The 20,558-nt window shown below is 43.0% G+C and overlaps 1 protein-coding gene across 1 annotated transcript; it reads right to left on the bottom strand.

Moving 5' to 3' along the window:
• Nucleotides 1-153: 153 nt before the first annotated feature.
• On the bottom strand, nucleotides 154-20,134 carry LOC308120161 (protein AHNAK2-like; the record flags this gene model as incomplete). Its single annotated transcript, XM_080480604.1, has 8 exons — nucleotides 154-165; nucleotides 3,227-3,925; nucleotides 4,012-4,172; nucleotides 5,204-5,357; nucleotides 6,582-6,695; nucleotides 7,126-7,236; nucleotides 8,017-8,075; nucleotides 20,077-20,134. The coding sequence occupies 8 exons, from the start codon at nucleotides 20,132-20,134 to the stop codon at nucleotides 154-156; spliced, it is 1,368 nt and encodes a 455-aa protein (XP_080336730.1).
• Between the last annotated feature and the right edge of the window lie 424 nt (nucleotides 20,135-20,558).

Raw genomic sequence — 20,558 nt, 5'->3', positions numbered from 1 at the left:
GTAACTTCACGTCTCTTTTTGATAAGTTGAAGTCAATCTCGGGTCCTTGAACTTTTGGCAATGATATTCCAAATTTTGGAACTTTGAACTTGCTTTCCTTTCCCTCACCTTCACATCCCGTCATTTTAACATCCAGTTCAGGTTTTTCTAATTTCATCTGTGCATCTGGGAGGGAGACATCAATACTTCCGAGTTTAACATAAATCTCAGGTGCCTCTGGAAGTTTGGCCTCAGCTTCCATTTCTGGTAATTTGACATCAGCATTTGTCTTTGGTAATGTGAAATGTACATCCGTCCCTTTGATTTTCTGCGTTGAGAAACTTATATCGGGCATTGTAAACTGTGAAGATGTTGCGACAGTGTCGATCTGAGGAGCTTTCATTTCTATTTGTGCAGACAGTGCTTCAAGTTTAACGTCTGCTTTGACTTCTGGTGCTGTTACTTCTGCATCTTTCTTGGAGAGTCCCAGATGGATGTCAGGTCTTTTTACTTTTGGCATTGACACTCCAAATTTTGGCATTTTCAACTTGCTTTCTTGTTCTTCAAACTCAACTTTTCCCACAGTGACATCACTTTGTGAAGTTTTGACTCCTGGATCTTTCTTTGACTGGCTCATGTCGATTTCTAGACCTTTAACTTTGGGCATTTTTATGCCAAAGCTTGGCATTTTAAACTTGGCTCCTTGTTGACCTTCTATCTCCAGTGGCTGCATTTCCAGTTCAGGTTTGTTCACTTCTATCGTGGAGTCTGGTAGTGAAACATTAATTGTTCCAGGATCAACCTCGGGAAGTTTGTCTTGAGTTTCTGGTAATTTGACGTCTACCTCGCCTTTGGATATACTGAAGTCAAATTCAGGACCTTTTACTTCGGGTAGTTTTATCCCAAATTTTGTTTTTTTAAACTTCCCCTCATGCCCATCACTTTCTGCTTCAAACTCTGGTGCTTTCACCCCCAAATTCATTTCGGGAAGTTTGACTTCAGCTTGTGGCATTTTCATCTTCACGTCTGGAAGTGAAACACCTTTTTCAACCTGATCCGTCTTTGGCAGTGTAACGTCGACCTCTTTCTTTGATAGATTTAAGTCAAGTTTAGGTCCCTTCCCCTTGGGCTTAGAGAAACCAAGACTTGGTATTTTAAATTTGTCGCCTTTTCCTTCAACTTCATTTTCTTTTATATCGATTGAAAGACCAACAACATCAATGCTGGGAGCTGCAATGTTGACCTGTAACCCCTTCTTTGGGATTTTAATGTCAGTTGCTTCAGTGTTGACATCAGGCTTTCCTGCAGAGATATTTGGAGCACCAACTTCAAATTTTGGAAGTTTAAATGTGGGCATCTTAAATTTTAATGGGGAACCTTTTGCATCCTTTTCCGCAACTTTAATTTCAGGAGCTGTGATTTCCACTTTAGCCTTCAGTTCTGCCTCAGGCGCATGGATCTTACCCTTGGCTTCCTGTAACATCACATCCGCCCCTTTCTTTGATGCACTTAAATCAAGTTCAGGTCCTTTCACTTTTGCCATTGTGATCCCAAGTTTTGGTAATTTGAATTTGGTTCCTTCAGGATCGAGTTCACCTTCAATCTTCAAAGGTTTAGTTTCCATTGCAGTTTTTTCGACGTTGCTTTTGTGCTCTGGAATGGAAACATCAACACTTCCCAGCGTGAGGGCAACTTCAGGGGCTTTTGGGAGTTTGACTTTCGCTTCAGTATTTTCCGTCGGGCTTTCAAATTGTGGCATTTTGAACTTGTTGCCTTGTACATCAAGTTCACCTTCAATCTGTGGTTGTTTTATATCCACTTGAGGTTTTTCTGCGTCGATCTTTTGCTCTGGAAGAGAAACTTTAGCCTCTGGTAATGTGACAGTCGCATCTTTCTTTGATGGGCTCAAGCCAGTTTGGGGTTCTTTCTTTTTGGAGAAGGAGATGCCAAAGCTTGGCATTTTAAACTTGCCTCGCTTTCCCTCGCTATCAAGACTTTCCATTTCAGACCTATCCATGTTTATGTCTCCTCCAGGCGCATTAACACTGATGTCTGTAGTCAATTCTCCACATTTAGGCATTTGAACTGTGTGTTCTATGGCCTTGACATCTTTGATTTCACCGGTGATCTCTGGAATCGAAGCATCAGATTTTAGTTTTGCATCCAGATTAACATCAAAACTCAAGAGCCCGACGCCAGCATCCTTTTTGGCTGGTGAACCTTCTGTTGAGTCAATGAATTCAATGCCATCAATTTCTGGTATTTTAACATCACTTACAAATCCTCCGATCCATCCCTGGTCTGTCATTGTTTCAGTTTCTGAGATCTTTATGTCTTGTAGATAAATCGTCTTTTCTCCTTTTATCCCATCAGATGTTCGGTCAAAGGAATGTGTAGTTTCTCTTCCTGGTATTATAATGTCTTCTCTTTCATAGGCTCCTGTTTTAATCTCTTCGTGTTGTTTTTGAGGTTTTTTAGCATCCAGTCTGGTCTCAAATAAAAGTTCCTGTGTTGTTAAATCGGCGGCTCTCATCTTTGGTAGTTTGATTGTGGTCTTGGAGGAATCTTGACGGGCAGTTGCATCAAACTTTGTGAAGTGCGTCTCATGTTTGGTTTTGGTATCTACGATTTTAGTGGGTGTTTTTACCGATATTCTTTGTGCATTTGCATCAATCACAATGATTTCTTCGGGAATCGGCATACCGGATGTATCGACCTTCGGCAGCTTGTATCCGGGCAGTTTTGAAACGGCCTCTTTCACACTGTCAACATCAATTGACATTTGCACAGTTTCTTCATGATGTCTTTTAGATTCCTTCACTCCTTTGACTTTGGTCTTTGCAGATTTGTCCTCCATCCCTGGAATCTCAATGTCTTCACGTTTTGGAAGTTGTGTACTTGAAATTCTGTCTTTTAACAATTTATCATAAGAATGAACTTTGACTTCTGCACCTGAAGCTGTGAGCAGCTCAGTTTTAGGTTTGTATTCTTCAACATTCACACTCACTTGTTGTATCTTTTCTTCGCTTGTGGCGTCACCCAGTCCCACTTGAGGCAGTTTGATTATCGCTCCTGGCTTTGCTTGTTTTTGCTTGCTCTTCTGTGTTTTTTCTTTACCTTTCTGTTTAGAGTCAACATCCGATGAATCAAGTTCCACCTTTGGTTTCCTCAGATCCGTTTTTGTGGATTCAATGTGAGCGACATCAGATTTTTTCGCGTCATTCTGATCTGATACTTCAAGACTTGCCCCCAGTGTTTTTAACCTTTTTGGTGAAGACTTTGCTTTCTTGTGCGATTGGTCTTTCCCCAATATTTTCAGTTTTAACTCTGACTTTTCTTTCTTCGTCTTCTTCTTCCCCTCAGGGGACTTGACACCAGTCTGGCTGTCTTGATTTGCCAAAGCCACAGTGAGATCGGTTGTTTTCAAAGTGCTGTCGATACTGATGAGTTCAGCCTTCCAACCAGGAGTTCCACTTTCAGTCAGTGTTTGATTGTTTTGCTCAGGTCTCAAGTCTCCCACTGACTTCTCATCCTTGCTCACGTAGACCTTTGGGGCGTCTCCGGAGGGGCTTTCAAGGCACTCGGGTGAAAGCATATCTGATTCTTGTGTATGCTGGACGTCACTGCTGATCTGGCCAGTGGTGATCGTGTCCTGGTCTTCAGATGAACTGATGCGACCCCGTTTTGTCAGGACAGAGAGCTTCATTTTATTCTTTTTCCTGCCTTTGAGAGCATCCTGAGATTTGATTGGTGACTCTGTGTCACTGGTTGTTGGGCTCAGCTCAAGTTTTCTCTGCTCTTCAGCCTCCGAGGAGCTGTGAGACCTCTTGAAATGGGCTTTACGTCCTTTTCCAAAGGAGGGAAACTTTGGCCATGAAATGCGGGCGTCCCCATGCCTTTTGGTCTTTCCTTGTTCCCTCATCTCTGGAGCATAGACGTCGTCCTCCTGAGAAGCAACAGAAATAAAACTCAGTTTTATGCTCAAAACTCACAGACACAAAGACTTGAATAAGTCATCTTGAAGATGTTTACAGGGATCACATCCGATTGGTTGGGTGCGTCGGTCTGCGAGATGTCTGGTTTGCGTTTCAAGCAAAGCTTCATTTTGTATGCCTGAGCGTGCTCCAGAATCTGGATGGCGTCCTCGTACGACACGTTGTCAAAGTAGACCGTGGCACTCAGGATCTGATCGCCTGCAAGGACAACACAAGTAAATAGAAAAGAAAAAAATTCAATCAGTTTTATTGTCATCATACAGGAGTACAACGACTCTGCCTCTTAAGATATAGAAGAATAAAGGAACAGACACATTTTAAAATATATAAATCTAAATGTAAAAGATGGAGTGCAAATCATGAGATGAGGATGTTGCTTTGAGATGATAGTGTTGTTGGAGCTTTACAAATTAGATTACATCGAAATGATGGGGAAACCTTGGCAGCAGCATTTTTGTACTTTACATATTAGTTGTATTAGTTTTGACTGGAGATCTCTGGCAGTCCTATTTTGAGGTTTAAGTTTTCTTGGTATGCCTTAGTTTCTTCTTTTGTCATTTTTAGGTTTAGGGGGAAAGAGCTGGCTCTGACGGCTCATTGTGTGGTTGGTCCAGTCTCTTCCCATTGATACTGCTTTTAAATTCATAATGTGCAGATATTTTTCAATTTTACCATTTACATTATTGTTTTTTATGATTAATGTAGGTTCAATGCTTTTCACAGAACTTCATGAGCCTTCACTTGCTTCCTCCTGTGTGTCTGGGATTGTCAGTCCTAGACAATATTGTGTCTTTTGGAGTTCAAAACATCAGTGTGTTGCACTGACAGGTTGTAAAAGATCCATAATGAAAGTGGCATGAAAAACACAACGGCATTCTTGAGAAATGGGACATTTAGCCATCCCTCCTTTTTGTGTTTTCATCAAGGACCGGGATATATTTTCCAGAAACTACATTAATTAACCAAATTGCAATTTGGTTACAAAAAGTGACGATTTGACTATCGGGGCACCGTAGTAATTGTACTTTATGACATTTATTGTTTTACACATTATTGCATTCAGTCTCCATTTACATTTAGTGTCGGAAATATTATAGAATTCTGAACAAGTTCCATTTATTATCTAAGTAATCACAAAGTTCTTCCTCAGATCAATTAGGCTTTTTCTTTTTAAAATTAAGACAAAACATCCGTCCACTTGCTTTCTTTCCACCTGCGAGCTTCCGTACCTTCCTTCAGCTTCAGACTTTTGGAGGCGGGTGATTCTGGTACCACTCCCTTAATAAAGATGCCGTCTCTTCCTCCTCCCCCATAAACCAGCCCCTCTGCACATCCATCTTTGGCTGTTTTCACGATCACCGCAGACTCGGGGATGGGAAGTTCCTGCAGACGTTTCAGAGGGCAGACGGTTCAGAGAGGAGACGGTTCAGAGAGGAGACGGTTCAGAGAGGAGATGTTCAGAATGCTGACGGTTCAGAGAGGAGACGGTTCAGAATGCTGACGGTTCAGAGAGGAGATGGTTCAGAGAGGAGACGGTTCAGAGAGGAGACGGTTCAGAGAGGAGATGGTTCAGAGAGGAGACGGTTCAGAGAGGAGACGGTTCAGAATGCTGACGGTTCAGAGAGGAGATGGTTCAGAGAGGAGACGGTTCAGAGAGGAGACGGTTCAGAATGCTGACGGTTCAGAGAGGAGATGGTTCAGAGAGGAGACGGTTCAGAGAGGAGACGGTTCAGAATGCTGACGGTTCAGAGAGGAGACGGTTCAGAGAGGAGTCGGTTCAGAGAGGAGACAGTTCAGAGAGGAGGTTCAGAGGGGAGACGGTTCAGAGAGGAGACGGTTCAGAGAGGAGACGGTTCAGAATGCTGACGGTTCAGAGAGGAGACGGTTCAGAGAGGAGACGGTTCAGAGGGGAGACGGTTCAGAGGACAGACAGTTCAGAGAGGAGGTTCAGAGGGGAGACGGTTCAGAGAGGAGACGATTCAGAGGACAGACAGTTCAGAGAGGAGGTTCAGAGGGGAGACGGTTCAGAGAGGAGGTTCAAAGAGGAGACGGTTCAGAGGACAGACAGTTCAGAGAGGAGGTTCAGAGGGGAGACGGTTCAGAGAGGAGACGATTCAGAGGACAGACAGTTCAGAGAGGAGGTTCAGAGGGGAGACGGTTCAGAGAGGAGACGATTCAGAGGACAGACAGTTCAGAGAGGAGGTTCAGAGGGGAGACGGTTCAGAGAGGAGGTTCAGAGAGGAGACGGTTCAGAGGACAGACAGTTCAGAGAGGAGGTTCAGAGGGGAGACGGTTCAGAGAGGAGACGATTCAGAGGACAGACAGTTCAGAGAGGAGGTTCAGAGGGGAGACGGTTCAGAGAGGAGGTTCAGAGAGGAGACGGTTCAGAGGACAGACAGTTCAGAGAGGAGGTTCAGAGGGGAGACGGTTCAGAGGGGAGACGGTTCAGAGAGGAGGTTCAGAGGGGAGACGGTTCAGAATGCTGACGATTCAGAGAGGAGACGATTCAGAGGACAGACGGTTCAGAGGACATACAGCAGTTATCCTCCCTTCAGATGGGACTCAGTCCTGTGAGAGGAGACGAGACAGACGTTGGGAAGGTCTCACCTTCAGTTTGTTCATCTTTGGAGTCGAACGCTTCTCAAACATGGACCCGAGGCCAGACTTTTTGGTTTTCTTTCCACTCCCAGTTTTGTTTTGTCGGTCATGCTCTCCTTCACACTGAAATAAAATAGAAGGAAAATAAAGTTTAAATATGACAACTTAATAATCAAATCAGGAGAGACAAAGTACAAGCAAGTCACTTTTTTATGGTACAAAGAACCATAAATCCTGATAAGCTTAGTTTGCATGATTCCGCAATTAAAATAAAAAAAATGTGCACCTTTTTTAAGATTTCGAAAAGTACTGGCAACCACTACAAGAAGTGTTTTTGTGTATGATTTACTACGTGTGTCATTCTTCTGGTTACATCGAATAAGAAAAAGGCATCTTCTTTTTTTTCAGTTTAATGGAACGAAGATCGAATAAGTTTGTTTACATGCAGTTTAAAAGTGACTGAGACATTAATAGAAACCCAGAAACTGCTGATCTGCTGTTTTTTATTCAATGAGACTTTGTTTTTTCTCATTTGAGTGTCACTGGTCTTTACCTCTTTGTCGCTGTCGGTGTATTTTTCCGTTTCGGGGAACTCCTCGACGGGAGATGATCCCTGCGGCCGTGGTCTCTCGCCCTCCGTGAACCGAGCCGGCTCGTCACGTGTCTGAGAGGACGGCAGGTCAGTCGACACAAACTTCATCAACATCAGAAACGTTGTCACACACGTCAGACACGTAAAGCAACAGAAACAACTTAACAAGCGTCACAAACAAAACACTGCTGTCATCGACACACACTTAGAAATGCCACAGTGAAGAAATATATTTCTTTACCGTGGCCGTTCTACATTTTTGTATCGATCAATCAATCAAAGAGTTTATTTGTCCCTGGGGGCTAAATAAACGTCGTCATCAACATTTCACTCAGATTTTAATTCTTTTGTAATTCAGCTCCGGTGAAAATCTTCAGATAAAACTGAGTCAGAGTGAAACTCCTGAACGAGCCACAAGCAGCTGACATCAGATGTTTGGATTTTAATGATTATTCCATCAGTGGTGGGTTGGTCGTCTGTTTGTTTGTTTGTTTGTTTGTTTGTTTGTTTGTTTGTTTGTTTGTTTGTTTGTTTGTTTGTTTGTTTGTTTGTTTGTTTGTTTGAAGAGCAGCAGTCAGCAAAATATCAGAAAGTCTTTCTTCGTACTTTGTAATAGTACTAATAATAGATAAATAAGACATGTAGGAATCAAGAAATAATTCAAAGGTAAAATCCTGTGATGATCTTCACTGATGTTTGCGTCACTTCCTTCAAAAGAGAAGTGAAATAATTTCTGAATTAATACAAAATTTTAAATCAAAAACCTCCAGGGAGTCATGAAGCGACCACATGGAAAGTTTCCAAATGAAACATTGATTTCATGCTGACGGAGTCACTGACGGAGTCACTCACTGAGTCACTGACGGAGTCGTCCTCTGTGGCAGCCTCTGGTCCTCGCAGCCGCCGTCCTCCTGTTCAGAGCAGGAACATAAAAATCCATCAAACCCACCATACCATGAATGGCGTGCGTGCGTGCGTGCGTGCGTGAGTTTTGGTGAATTCCCGAGCTTCATTCCTCTGCTCTGCACAGCCGAGGAAATCAGATTATGTCTGGAATATTTTGCATGTCCATACGTAAGTGGAAAATTGCATTAAGTTGTGAAGTTTCAGAGCCGGACAAAGTCACTCACTGTGACTGTAAAGCTGCAGTTTGTGTAACGGAACATGAGAAAGGCACCTGACTGATAATCACTCTGACACACATTCACAAACACTGTAAACAAGATGCATTCAACAGCATTAGTTTTAGAATTACTTGATCGAATTGCAGCAAATTGCATTAAAACTATACTGTGCGAGGGGACATCAGGTTTTCTTTCTCATGTTTAATTATAAAGCATTTTTTAACCACTGATACGAACTGTACGCATTAAATAAATAATGGAGATTACCTCGCATGAAGCCATGGAAAGCAAAGAATTGACATCAAAGTCGGACCTTCATTTTATATATCATCTGCTGGAATAAATTAGTGTAAAAATAAAAAGGTCACTTTTACTTTGAATATATAATGCCCTCTCATTAACTAGATTTATCTTGATTTTATGGCTCTTTTTCCGGGATTTAACTTAAACTTCCGATATCTGGTGTTTCTTCAGTATTGTTCTGGTGTTTAGCTCAAGATATAGATGTTCAACCTGCAGCTGAACCTCCTCTGTGATTGTGGACACTCAGGCTGGTTGGCACTGTCAATTTTACATTTTTCCTCATCATTATTTAGAATTAAGCTCATATTCATGCCGAATTATATAAATGATTTAGAGAAATTCAGTTTCAATCAGGTTTGGGATTTTTCCAAAAGAGTTTATGATTTTTAAGTCATTGCTTAACATTGTTGAGTTTATAATGTGATAACTAACCAGGATAAAATAGGTTCAGAGTTGTTGCAGATCAAAGAAGCTGTTTGGGATTCTGTTATATTAATAGTAGTAATAGTAATATTTAATGTTTACACTAGGAAATGAGGGAAAAGCTTATAGTAAGGATTTAAATGCACCTCAGAGGAGAATCTCACACCTGCTCCTTTCAATTAGAAGCAGAATTGCTCTAATAATTATTGAATTATAAGTTCTTGTTTATACTTTAAAGCTCTTCACGCCTCACAACAACCTCCAGCCTGAGAAGCGCTTGGCGTGGTGCCGTTACCAGACATGTGAATCAGTTTGAGCTCAAACACACCGAGACATTAAACCTGCTGTTTATCTGCGTCCGACCCGAGCTCCCTCCCAGTCTGACTGCTGCCAGAGCCCGTGGAGCCGCTGAGCAGAATATTTAGAGTTCTTCCTGGCAGTGATTCCTCTGGAGACTCGCTGCCTCTTCGTCTGTTAAGTGATCTGCTGCATCGACCCACACATTCCACTCTGCAGCTTCTCAAAGCCTCTCAAAGCTTCACCGCGACCCGAAGGTTCTGAAAATCGGTCCTGATTCAGCTGATGATTATTGTTGTTATTGTTATTGTTGCTATTATTGTTGTTATTATTATTGTTGTTGTTGTTGTTTTATTGTTGTTATTGTTATTATTATTGTTGTTATTGTTATTATTGTTTCAGAAAAGTATTACGTTTATGCGACAAGAGAATGAAAACAATGTAGTTTTGATGTTGGGCCACTGGTGTGAGAACAATCTGCTCTAAACATTAATAACAGGAGAACACCGACTAGTGGACAGTTGGATTGTTTCAGTGACGATTATTATTGTTTGTGTGTGTGTGTGTGTGTGTGTGTGTGTGTGTGTGTGTGTGTGTGTGTGTGTGTGTGTGTGTGTGTGTGTGTGTGTGTGTGTGTGTGTGTGTGTGTGTGTGTGTGTGTGTGTGTGTGTGTGTGTGTGTGTGTGTGTGAGTCATGACACTCCAGAGAAAACTTTGTTCTGATTGTGCAGCTACTGAGCATGTGCACAACTACTAGTTACTACGGCCGTGGTGACCGGGACCAAGAGCGTTTCTGCCATACACACACACACACACACACACACACACACACACACACCCTCTTCTTTACAGTAATAGAAGTCATGCGGGAGCCATAGGAGCTGGTGGTCCATTAGAAACCTCCTGCAGTGTCGGTGAGCCGACGCCTCCGAGGTACAGAAATCTAAACCATTTAAGAATCACAGTGAAGGACAACCTGCGTCATCGGCATCGAACCACAGTCCTGAGTCACACACACCACACTCAGTGAACACACCACACTGAGTGAACACACCACACTCAGTGAACACACCACACTGAGTGAACACACCACACTCAGTGAACACACCACACTCAGTGAACACACCACACTCAGTGAACACACCACTGTGAGTGAACACACCACACTCAGTGAACACACCACTGTGAGTGAACACACCGTCAGTGAACACACCACTGTGAGTGAACACACCGTCAGTGAACACACCACTGTGAGTGAACACACCACCATCAGTGAACACACCACACTCAGTGAACACACCACCGTCAGTGAACACACCACCGTCAGTGAACACACCAGTTTTTAATCATTAAAGTTACTCTTTCTCTAACCAACCCTCTTCAGACACTTTGAATTGTTCTCTTTGCTTTGTTCTGTCGGGTTTTTACTTATTTAGCTTCAGAATCAGCTTCTATAATCAAATCCTTATTTAGTTATTCTAAACTCATCTCCCCGATGTCGTCAGCAGATGTGAAGGTTGTAGCGGTGGTGGACTCCCAGAGTCTCGGCCTTTACCTACCTGCTCCTTTGTTTGTTTAACTCCTGGAAATAAACCTGGGTGTTACTCCAACATCCAAAGCGTCCGCGAGCGTTTCGTCCGCGAGCGTTTCGTCCGCGAGCGTTTCGTCCGCGAGCGTTTCGTCCGCGAGCGTTTCGTCCGCTAGCGTTTCGTCCGCGAGCGTTTCGTCCGCGAGCGTCTCCTCTGCGAGTGTCTCCTCTGCGAGCGTCTCCTCTGCGAGTGTTTCCTCTACGACTCCTGAAGTGTCTGCAGACGTTTGTTTTCAGCTTCGGTTGGACCGAAGAGGCGGGACGCGTCGTTAAGCCTCTGACAAACCTTAAAGCTCAAACTGTCTCTCTAATGGAGTTAGGTGTTTTTAAAGAGATGTTGGTGTGACTCTGATGGAACATTTAGCTCCTCACATGCTTCTTTAAATTAACTCCAATCTGGTTTAACCCTTTAAATCCACTGGAGAGAAAAGCTGTGTCAAATCTCTTTATAAATTCTTTATTGACACAATGCAAAACTTTGATAGACAAATTTAGTTTTAGACATGCAATGGACGTTTTCCTGCCGATCAATGAATGTTCCTTCTTGCAGCATCACATGGTTTTGTCTCGTTGTCGTCCATCTAATAAGATAATATTTTATCTTCAACTCTGTTGTATATAATTCTGAATCATTTTCCTAAAAGTATAAGAAAAACGGTCTCAAAACTAAATGTTGCTGTAACTTTTTACCATCTGGAAATGAAAAAAGTTATTGTAGTAAATTATACTCTTTCTCTACTCTTACACTCTTATGTCTTAAAATATATTCCATCCATCCATCCATCCATCCATCCATCCATCCATCCATCCATCCATCCCTCCATCTTCTCCCTCTTCTCCGTCTCCGGGTGGTGGAGGTGTCAGTCTGAGCACCGTCACCCAGATCACATTGACCCATTAAGAACCTTCCTGCAGGTGGAGAGCCCACAGGAAGGTGGAGAGCCCACGGGAAGGTGGAGAGCCCACGGGAAGGTGGAGAGCCCACGGGAAGGTGGAGAGCCCACGGGAAGGTGGAGAGCCCACAGGAAGGTGGAGAGCCCACGGGAAGGTGGAGAGCCCACGGGAAGGTGGAGAGCCCACGGGAAGGTGGAGAGCCCACGGGAAGGTGGAGAGCCCACAGGAAGGTTAAACTATATTCTCCTTTACGATTAGATTTTTGCTCAGGACAATAAAAAGTACCTTTTTTTTAAAAGGGCATTAAAAGTTTTCTAAAACCTAAATTGAATGAAAAACCTCAACTACTTGAGTTTTTAACTGAAACTAAAGTTTCTCTACCAAAGTGGAGTTTACGCCTCAGCAATTGCAAGAAAAACGGAAAACTTTGGTAACGTTTGTCAGTTTACAGGAAAACGTTGCTCGGAGTCACTGAAAACACAACTTTTTGGAAACAGCTCCTAAGTTGGAACTTGAACGGAGCCGAATCAGACATATTTCACTATTTATGGATTAAAGAATCTTTTAAATGGAATTAGTTTGTCTCCAGACTCCTGAAAACTGTTGTACATCTTTGTCATAAGATGTGACTTACTGCCTAAACTGGACATTGTCAACCTGACGTACGTCACATGCACTTGGATTATTATTGAAAAGCAGAAATCCTTTATCATTTTCATGATTATTTAAATTTGTACAACCATAGCAGCAATTGGCAGAGCTTTTTTAAATATGCACTCTCATCAATTTACAGTTTAGAGCAGAGGTGTCAAACGTACGGTCAGCGGACTGTGAGACGCTATGAAATGTATTAACTGCAATAGATGAATCTGACCACCTGGGGCGCACTTTAGCCTGCATCATATGGTTAGTCAGCTCGGGGGATCAGGATTATGTAGAAATGTCTACATCGTTGATCATTTCTAGATTTTGAGAAGTTCTTTTGAGTTCCAGCTCTGTGACTAAATGTTCTCTGCCTGTAACGATGTAAAGAGTTTAATAAAAGTCTGACCTGTAAGTTGTAAAACGTGTGTGTAAATGGTGAACTGAGGCACGATAATGGTCAAATCTCAGTCATTTTATTCAAATTTTAGGTTTGTCATGTGTTGTAAAAGGATATTTGTTTAGATGTGAACGTCTTAATAACATATTAATACTTTGTTGATCTAAAACAAGACAGAGATTTAGAGTTGCAGTTATTTATAGATCATACAGCTGTTATTAACCGGTCTGGCTCACTTGAGATCAAATTACTCTGTAAAAGTAAAATGAGTTGGATTAAGAAGAGGAAGGTCGAGGCCAATAAAGGGCTCATGTATCATTTTTGTAATGTCACTTTTGTGCGCCAGGCGGCAGTAATGAGTCAATAATAATAACAATAAGTATTATCATTATTATCTGCACCTGAAGCGTCATTAACTTAAATTCCATTAATAAAAAATCATCAGCTTCAGGATGAAGGAACTGAAAATGGAAGAACAGGAACTTATTTCCCCATTTGAGCTGCACAGTGAAGTCTTGATGAAGTTAACCTGAATAAAATTAGCCATCGTCATTAAATTAAGCTGCAGGCTGACGAATGTCATGAGTCGTGTCTCTGTGAGCGGCGATGAACGATGGCGTCGGTGTGTGCTGGGAGCTTTACGGGGGTTCAGGCTCCGCCCACACTGACGGGATGAGGAACTCTCTCATTTTGTGCAGCTCTGCACGCAGGCGGATGTCCAGTCTGGAACCACACACACACACACACACACACACACACACACACACACACTCCCTTTCCAAATATTTGTCATGTGAGCGCTGCAGAAAACCTCAATAGCAACTTTCACGTGTGGCGAGAAGTGAAATCTCAGAGCAGAAGAAGAGCAGTGGTTAGATGTTCTGTGGAGGGTTGGAGGTGCAGGATTCATGTGTGTGTGTGTGTGTGTGTGTGTGTGTGTGTGTGTGTGTGTGTGTGTGTGTGTGTGTGTGTGTGTGTGTGTGTGTGTGTGTGTGTGTGTGTGTGTGTGTGTGTGTGTGTGTGTGTGTGTGTAGCTCTGGATCTGTGTGTGTGTGTGTGTGTGTGTGTGTGTGTGTGTGTGTGTGTGTGTGTGCCCGTGTAGCTCTGGATCTGTGTGTGTGTGTGTGTGTGTGTGTGTGTGTGTGTGTGTGTGTGTGTGTGTGTGTGTGTGTGTGTGTGTGTGTGTGTGTGTGTGTGTGTGTGTGTGTGTGTGCCCGTGTAGCTCTGGATCTGTGTGTGTGTGTGTGTGTGTGTGTGCTCGTGTAGCTCTGGATCTGTGTGTGGCTCCTCCGTTTATATCTGCTGGTCATAAAACGAGAATCCTGAGAAAATAAATCCTGCTGAGACTGAGAGTGTGAGTTGCTTGTCCTCAGCTCCTCTCTGACCTCAGCCACCCCCCCCAAACCTGCCCCCCCCCCCCCCCCCCAAAAAAAAAAAACCCAGCAGGACAGATCACTATGGCTGATGTGGAATTGGATTCTGCTCTGACACACAAGCTTCTTTCACTGTGAGGCGGTTCGCTGGGATCCAGATTATAACCAGATTTGAGTGAAAAGGGGGAAAAAAGGCAAATTAGATTTTCTCCACAGATCATCTGGACACGACGCTGCAGAGCCGCATGTTTTCAATCTATCAATCTGTAAACTTACTACTAGTTTCATCACAGCTCTGGAATCTGCAGCCACTTCCGTCCTGACAAGGGCTTTTCCTTTTGTTTTGGATCAACCACCTGCAGCCAGAGACTGCACACAGCCTCACCACCGACACCGCGCCCTGCTGGCCTCCGGCACCAGGAACCGGGTTCTGCAACAACTTCATTCCTCAAGCCATCAGACTGTCAGGTCTTCAGGATGATGCAATAATTCAGTGAAATAATCTGTAAAATGTATCATAAATCCAGTGCAATCCCTAAGACAAATCAAGTACAATCATTTCTTAGCAACTGAACAGTTTTGTGATGCATTGTTGGTCATTTATTACTGTTTTAAGTGTTTATACTTTTATTGCTCTGGGTTTTTTAGACACTTTTAAAAGTCCAAGTTGAGCCTTTTGCTCACATTTTGTTCTTAACAAATGGTTGGTTTGTTTGTATGAATGACAATAAAGCTTTATCTACCATATCTATCCAACCTTCTATCAGTCACTTTGCATCAGCAAGTTTTATAAATTGCGACTCTTTGTAACTTCAGTAACTCGGTCACAGTTACTTAAAATGGAGTTTCTTTACAAACTGACCAAGAACAAAATGTGCTTTATTTTCCAGAGTATGAGTCAACACACACACACACACACACACACACGCACACGCACACGCACACGCGCACGCGCACACGCACACGCACACGCACACGCACACACACACACACACACACACACACACACACACACACACACAAACCCATTTCCACTTCCGTCTGAACATTAGAACTGGTGGCCTGTGACCCACATGAAGTTGCTGTACTCACATGTATTTTTCCAAAACTATGATAAATGTTTGTCATTCTAATCCCATTTAAAGCAGCTTTCTATAGCCACTTATCTAATTACCATTTATCACAGATGTATCTCATAGAGTTCATCCTTTTCATTGATTCATAAAGCCTTTTTGTAGAAGTGCTTCTTCATTGTTCGGCCCGTCTGGTAGAGCAGACGTTGTTTGACCCTCAATAAGATCAGTTTTTTCTTCCTGTTGCATCTTTCATTTCATTCCTCTTTCACCTTCAAGCAGAAAGCTTTTTCCTCATCATGAAAAAGGAGAATTTACTGGTAAAACATCTTCAACTCACATAAATTCAAAATGTGAGTTAAACACAAGTGATGAGAGTCTGAACTCTTTTCTTTCATCTCGTGTCGTCTTGTTAGTGATGCAGCAGTTTGTTTAGTTCACTTTGGTTCAGCTTTATGACACACTTCTTGAGATTAGAATAAAACGTTTTATTTTTCTATGTGTGCTTTCCTCAACCAGTAAACATCAACCGGAGCCATTTCATTACCGTCAATGTCATGTCCTCATAAAAGGCTTTTATTTCCTAAAGAACATTCAGCATATTAAACACACCAAAAACTATGGACGCCTGAAAGGCTGGTCTGGCTCCGATGCCAGTGACGCAGCAGTTTCCTCAGTTCACTGCAGCTCATCCTGATATAAATTTCACCGCCGGTGACGATGCTTATATCACAGAACCTCACAACAATAATTCACTTCCTCACCACAGGAGCTCCTTCCAGCCCGAGTCTCTTCACACTGAACATCCAGACTCACCCTGACGCTCACTGAGACACAGAAATCTACACTTCAGGGGAAAAAGCCTCTTTTCATCTCTTTCAGTTATTTCTATTTTTCCATCTTTAATAGAAGAATGAAAACCATTTGTAATGAAAGTGCAGCTTTTTAACAACAAACTCACTGAAAGCCAAAAGGTTTAAAAAATAATGTTAACTTTGATATGGAACCTCTGGAGAATTTCTGGGAAACAAACTGACAAACTCTAGAAATTGATTATTTAACTTTCATTACCTCATAAAAGTTGAAACAACTTTTTTTTTAATTTCATGCATTTTACCAATTAAGTAAAAACTGCTTCTCCGTTAATGAATTATTTTCTTATTTTTTTTAAAGTTTTCTATTAGATTTAAATCCTCCACTTGGTGATGTGTTGGAGCCGATCTGAGCTGACGGTGTGTCATTAACTTGTGATCTGTCCCAGTTTAACCTGCCTTCATCCACAAAGAGAAATACTCCCAGTCACACCTGCAGATTACACAACAGTTCAAGTGAAAAGGTTTTTGTATTTTCATTTCAGAAAGGTTTAATGTTTGCACGGCAGCATTCTGAAAACAATGTCCGGTTGAATGGAAACAGCAGAAACACTGAAAACCATGTAGTTAGTATGTTGGCCTACTAGTTGGTGTTGTTGTTTGTTTTTGTCCTGAATTCTCACACACACATGCAGCAGAGAACAATCAGCTCCAATCATTACCTCTGGGAGAACATGACATTCTAGTACACAGACCACCATGTTGGATTGTTATTACGGTGACTGTCAAAATAAAAGTACCAAGTCGATGGACTGGGAGGCATGACACCACCGAGGAAAAATAGTTCTGAATGTCTCTACTGAGCATGTGCAGAACTACTAGTTACTATGACTGTGGTGAGCAGGAGCAGGAGCAGAGCCTTTTCAGTGACTCCGAGCACCGCTGTCGTCAGACTGACACCCAAAACACAACAACAGTTTGCGATCTCTTGTAAACTCGGCATTAGAGTCACCAAGTTTCTTTACTCTCATGTTTACTTGGAGCCATTGCTCCCACTGGGAGAACATGAAACTCCACATAAAAAGGTCCAGCAAGTCCAGACTGTACGAGGGAACCTGACCACAACACCACTGCTTTATTTAATAACCTTCGCTTCTCCAAGCCTCAGTGATACTCAAACACTTTGTCTCCTTCTCAAGAGAAACAAGAACAACAGTGTAAATCCAAATTGCCAAACAGTGCAACTTCAGAAAGGAAGAGGTAAACACCACAAATTCAATTAAACTGAAGAGCGTGAGATGTGGTTGTGTTCCAGGATAAAGGGAACAAGAGAGAAAAAGATCTGTCCTAAACAAAACTGCTGATGGTGTCTATATCTTTTTATTTAAAGATTCACTTTTCAGCTGAACATTCTAAATATAATTATAATCCCACAGTATATATTTTACATATTTGCATGTCTTGTTTTGTTTTCCAGCGGTTGAGCTGGTTCTGGCTGCAGTTCGATTGAAATCCATTTCCCATGATTCAGCATGTTTTATGGTCAAGGCCGACATACGTGATGAGATACGGTTTATTTACACTGCATGCAGCTTCACTGTTATTTCAGCAGCTAATATGAATCATATCTGACCCCTTTAAACACGTCTTGTTAATTAATATGAAATAAAATGGACTTATGACACATTTGCAATGAAATCTTCTGAGTAGAAAAAGGCATTGCAGGCGGAAAATATCAGAATAGAAACGTAAAAGTGTGAGAATTGTTCCATCAGATCTTCTTCATGAGGCAATGGCTATAATAGAATATGTCACAGAGGAGCGGAGCTGATCGACTGGGAGCAAAGCAGACCAGGAGGATGATACCAGAATATATACATTTTGACTTTTTCTTTTATTATAAAATATTATTATTATATTAAATGTCATGTTTTTATGCTCCAGTTTCTTTTTATCTTAAGCATTATTTTCTATTACGTTTTACCATCATGTATTTCAAAAGTCTTCTTTCAAAATGATCTCAAAAGAATTTAAATTTAAATTCTAAAAAATTGGTAGAGCATGAGACTCATAATCTCAAGGTAGAGGGTTCATGTCCCCCGCCGGGCTCCACCTTCCTGTGGGCTCTCCACCTTCCTGTTGGCTCTCCACCTTCCTGAGGGCTCTCCACCTTCCTGTGGGCTCTCCACCTTCCTGTTGGCTCTCCACCTTCCAGTGGGCTCTCCACCTTCCTGTGGGCTCTCCACCTTCCTGTGGGCTCTCTACCTTCCTGAGGGCTCTCCACCTTCCTGTGGGCTCTCCACCTTCCTGTGGGCTCTCTACCTTCCTGAGGGCTCTCCACCTTCCTGTGGGCTCTCCACCTTCCTGTTGGCTCTCCACCTTCCAGTGGGCTCTCCACCTTCCTGTGGGCTCTCCACCTTCCTGTGGGCTCTCTACCTTCCTGAGGGCTCTCCACCTTCCTGTGGGCTCTCCACCTTCCTGTGGGCTCTCTACCTTCCTGAGGGCTCTCCACCTTCCTGTGGGCTCTCCACCTTCCTGTGGGCTCTCCACCTTCCTGAGGGCTCTCCACCTTCCTGTGGGCTCTCCACCTTCCTGAGGGCTCTCCACCTTCCTGTGGGCTCTCTACCTTCCTGTGGGCTCTCCACCTTCCTGTGGGCTCTCCACCTTCCTGTGGGCTCTCTACCTTCCTGTGGGCTCTCCACCTTCCTGTGGGCTCTCCACCTTCCTGAGGGCTCTCCACCTTCCTGTGGGCTCTCCACCTTCCTGTGGGCTCTCCACCTTCCTGAGGGCTCTCCACCTTCCTGTGGGCTCTCCACCTTCCTGTGGGCTCTCCACCTGCAGGAAGGCTCTTAATGGGTCAATGTGATCTGGGTGACGGTGCTCAGACTGACACCTCCACCACCCTGGGACGGAGAAGAGGGAGGAGATGGATGGATGGATGGATGGATTCTAAAAAATGGGTTTATCCTTCAAATTTACTTGGTTGTCATCATTAGACTTTATTTTTTTATCTTTATCTTTTATTCCTTTAGTCTTCAATCCAGTTTCATGAGGTTTTAATTTTGTTTTTAACAGTTTTCTCTTGCAGGTTTGTAATATTTCATCTTGTCTTTGTAAACTGATTATTTGATGAAATTGTCATTTATTTTTTTAATTGATTTATAAAAAACTGATCTAAAATAAATTTAATCTGGCTTAATTTGTTTCTTGTGAGAATTCATTATTTGATCTCGTCTTTATGTTTCCATTTGGTTTGTTTGTTATTTGTGACTTAACTTGAGTTTAATCTGGTCCTATAACTTTTTTCTTCAGTATCGAATTATTTCCTGCATTTATTTATTTATTTATTCATTCATTTGTTTGTTTGTTTGTTTGTTTGTTTGTTTAATTATTTGATCATTTTCACTGAATTTCAATAATCACATTTTTTAGGGTTTTTTCACAGTTTTATTTATTTTATCCTTATTTTGATCTCAGTATCACAGTGAAGCACTTTGAACTGTAATATTATAAAAGTGCTCAATAGAAGGTTTATTTATGGCTGATTAATGTTACGACAGTTTTACTACGTTTTTAGCCTGAAGCATCAAAGTTTCCATCATTCTGGGTTTTTTAGGGGAGATTTTAATTCGTCACCTATTTGTAAAGCCTGGAGCTGCTCCAGCGACTGAGTTCCCCCTTCAAACACACAGCAGGAGGAAGAAGAGAGGAGGAGGAGGAGGAGGAGGAGGAGGAGGAAGAGAGGAGCAGTGCAGAGCAGCTCAACATCCTCCATGTTGACAACACTCCTCTGCAGACACACCCAGCGCTCACTGCAGGACTCAGCATCAGCACCCGGCCGCCTCACGCATCCACACACACACACACACACACACACACACACACACACACACACACACACACACACACACACACACACACACACACACACACACACACACACACACACGCAGAGCAGGGAGAGTAAACAGAGCGATGCCCACCCGTCCCTGACGAGGCTGCGTGCCAGTTGGGGAACGCCAGGTGGAAACAGTCGCACATGATGGTGGCGGAGGTCCTGGAGCGTCAGGCGGAGGGGATGGAGGTGGAGGTGGAGGAGGGTATGCCTGTCCCTGCCGCCTCGTCCTGGTTCAGCCCGTGTGCAGATCAGCTGGATGAGCCTCAGAAACAAGCAGAGACAGAGATGTGCTGCCGTCCTCTGTGCTCGCAGCCGTCCGAGTGTCCGAGTGAAGGAAACTCCCTCGCCTGCCCTGTAAACACAGACCTCCAGCACTGCTCACCAACTTAATTATGGGAGGAGCTGCCGCCCACCTCCCTTCCTCTCACAACAAAGACAGCCTCATCCCTCACTTCTCCTCCTCCTTTCCTCTCTGGTCAGTCTCATCCTATTCTGACATGGACGATCGCCTCGTCACGTCACGGCTCCGACAGTGACTGGACGTCTGATGCATCTGACCGTAACTCA

This window comes from Lipophrys pholis (assembly GCF_963383615.2).
Source record: "Lipophrys pholis genome assembly, chromosome: 14".
Lineage (NCBI taxonomy): Eukaryota > Metazoa > Chordata > Actinopteri > Blenniiformes > Blenniidae > Lipophrys > Lipophrys pholis.
Note: the sequence above shows the minus strand (reverse complement) of the source record. Positions and strands in the feature narration are given on the sequence as shown.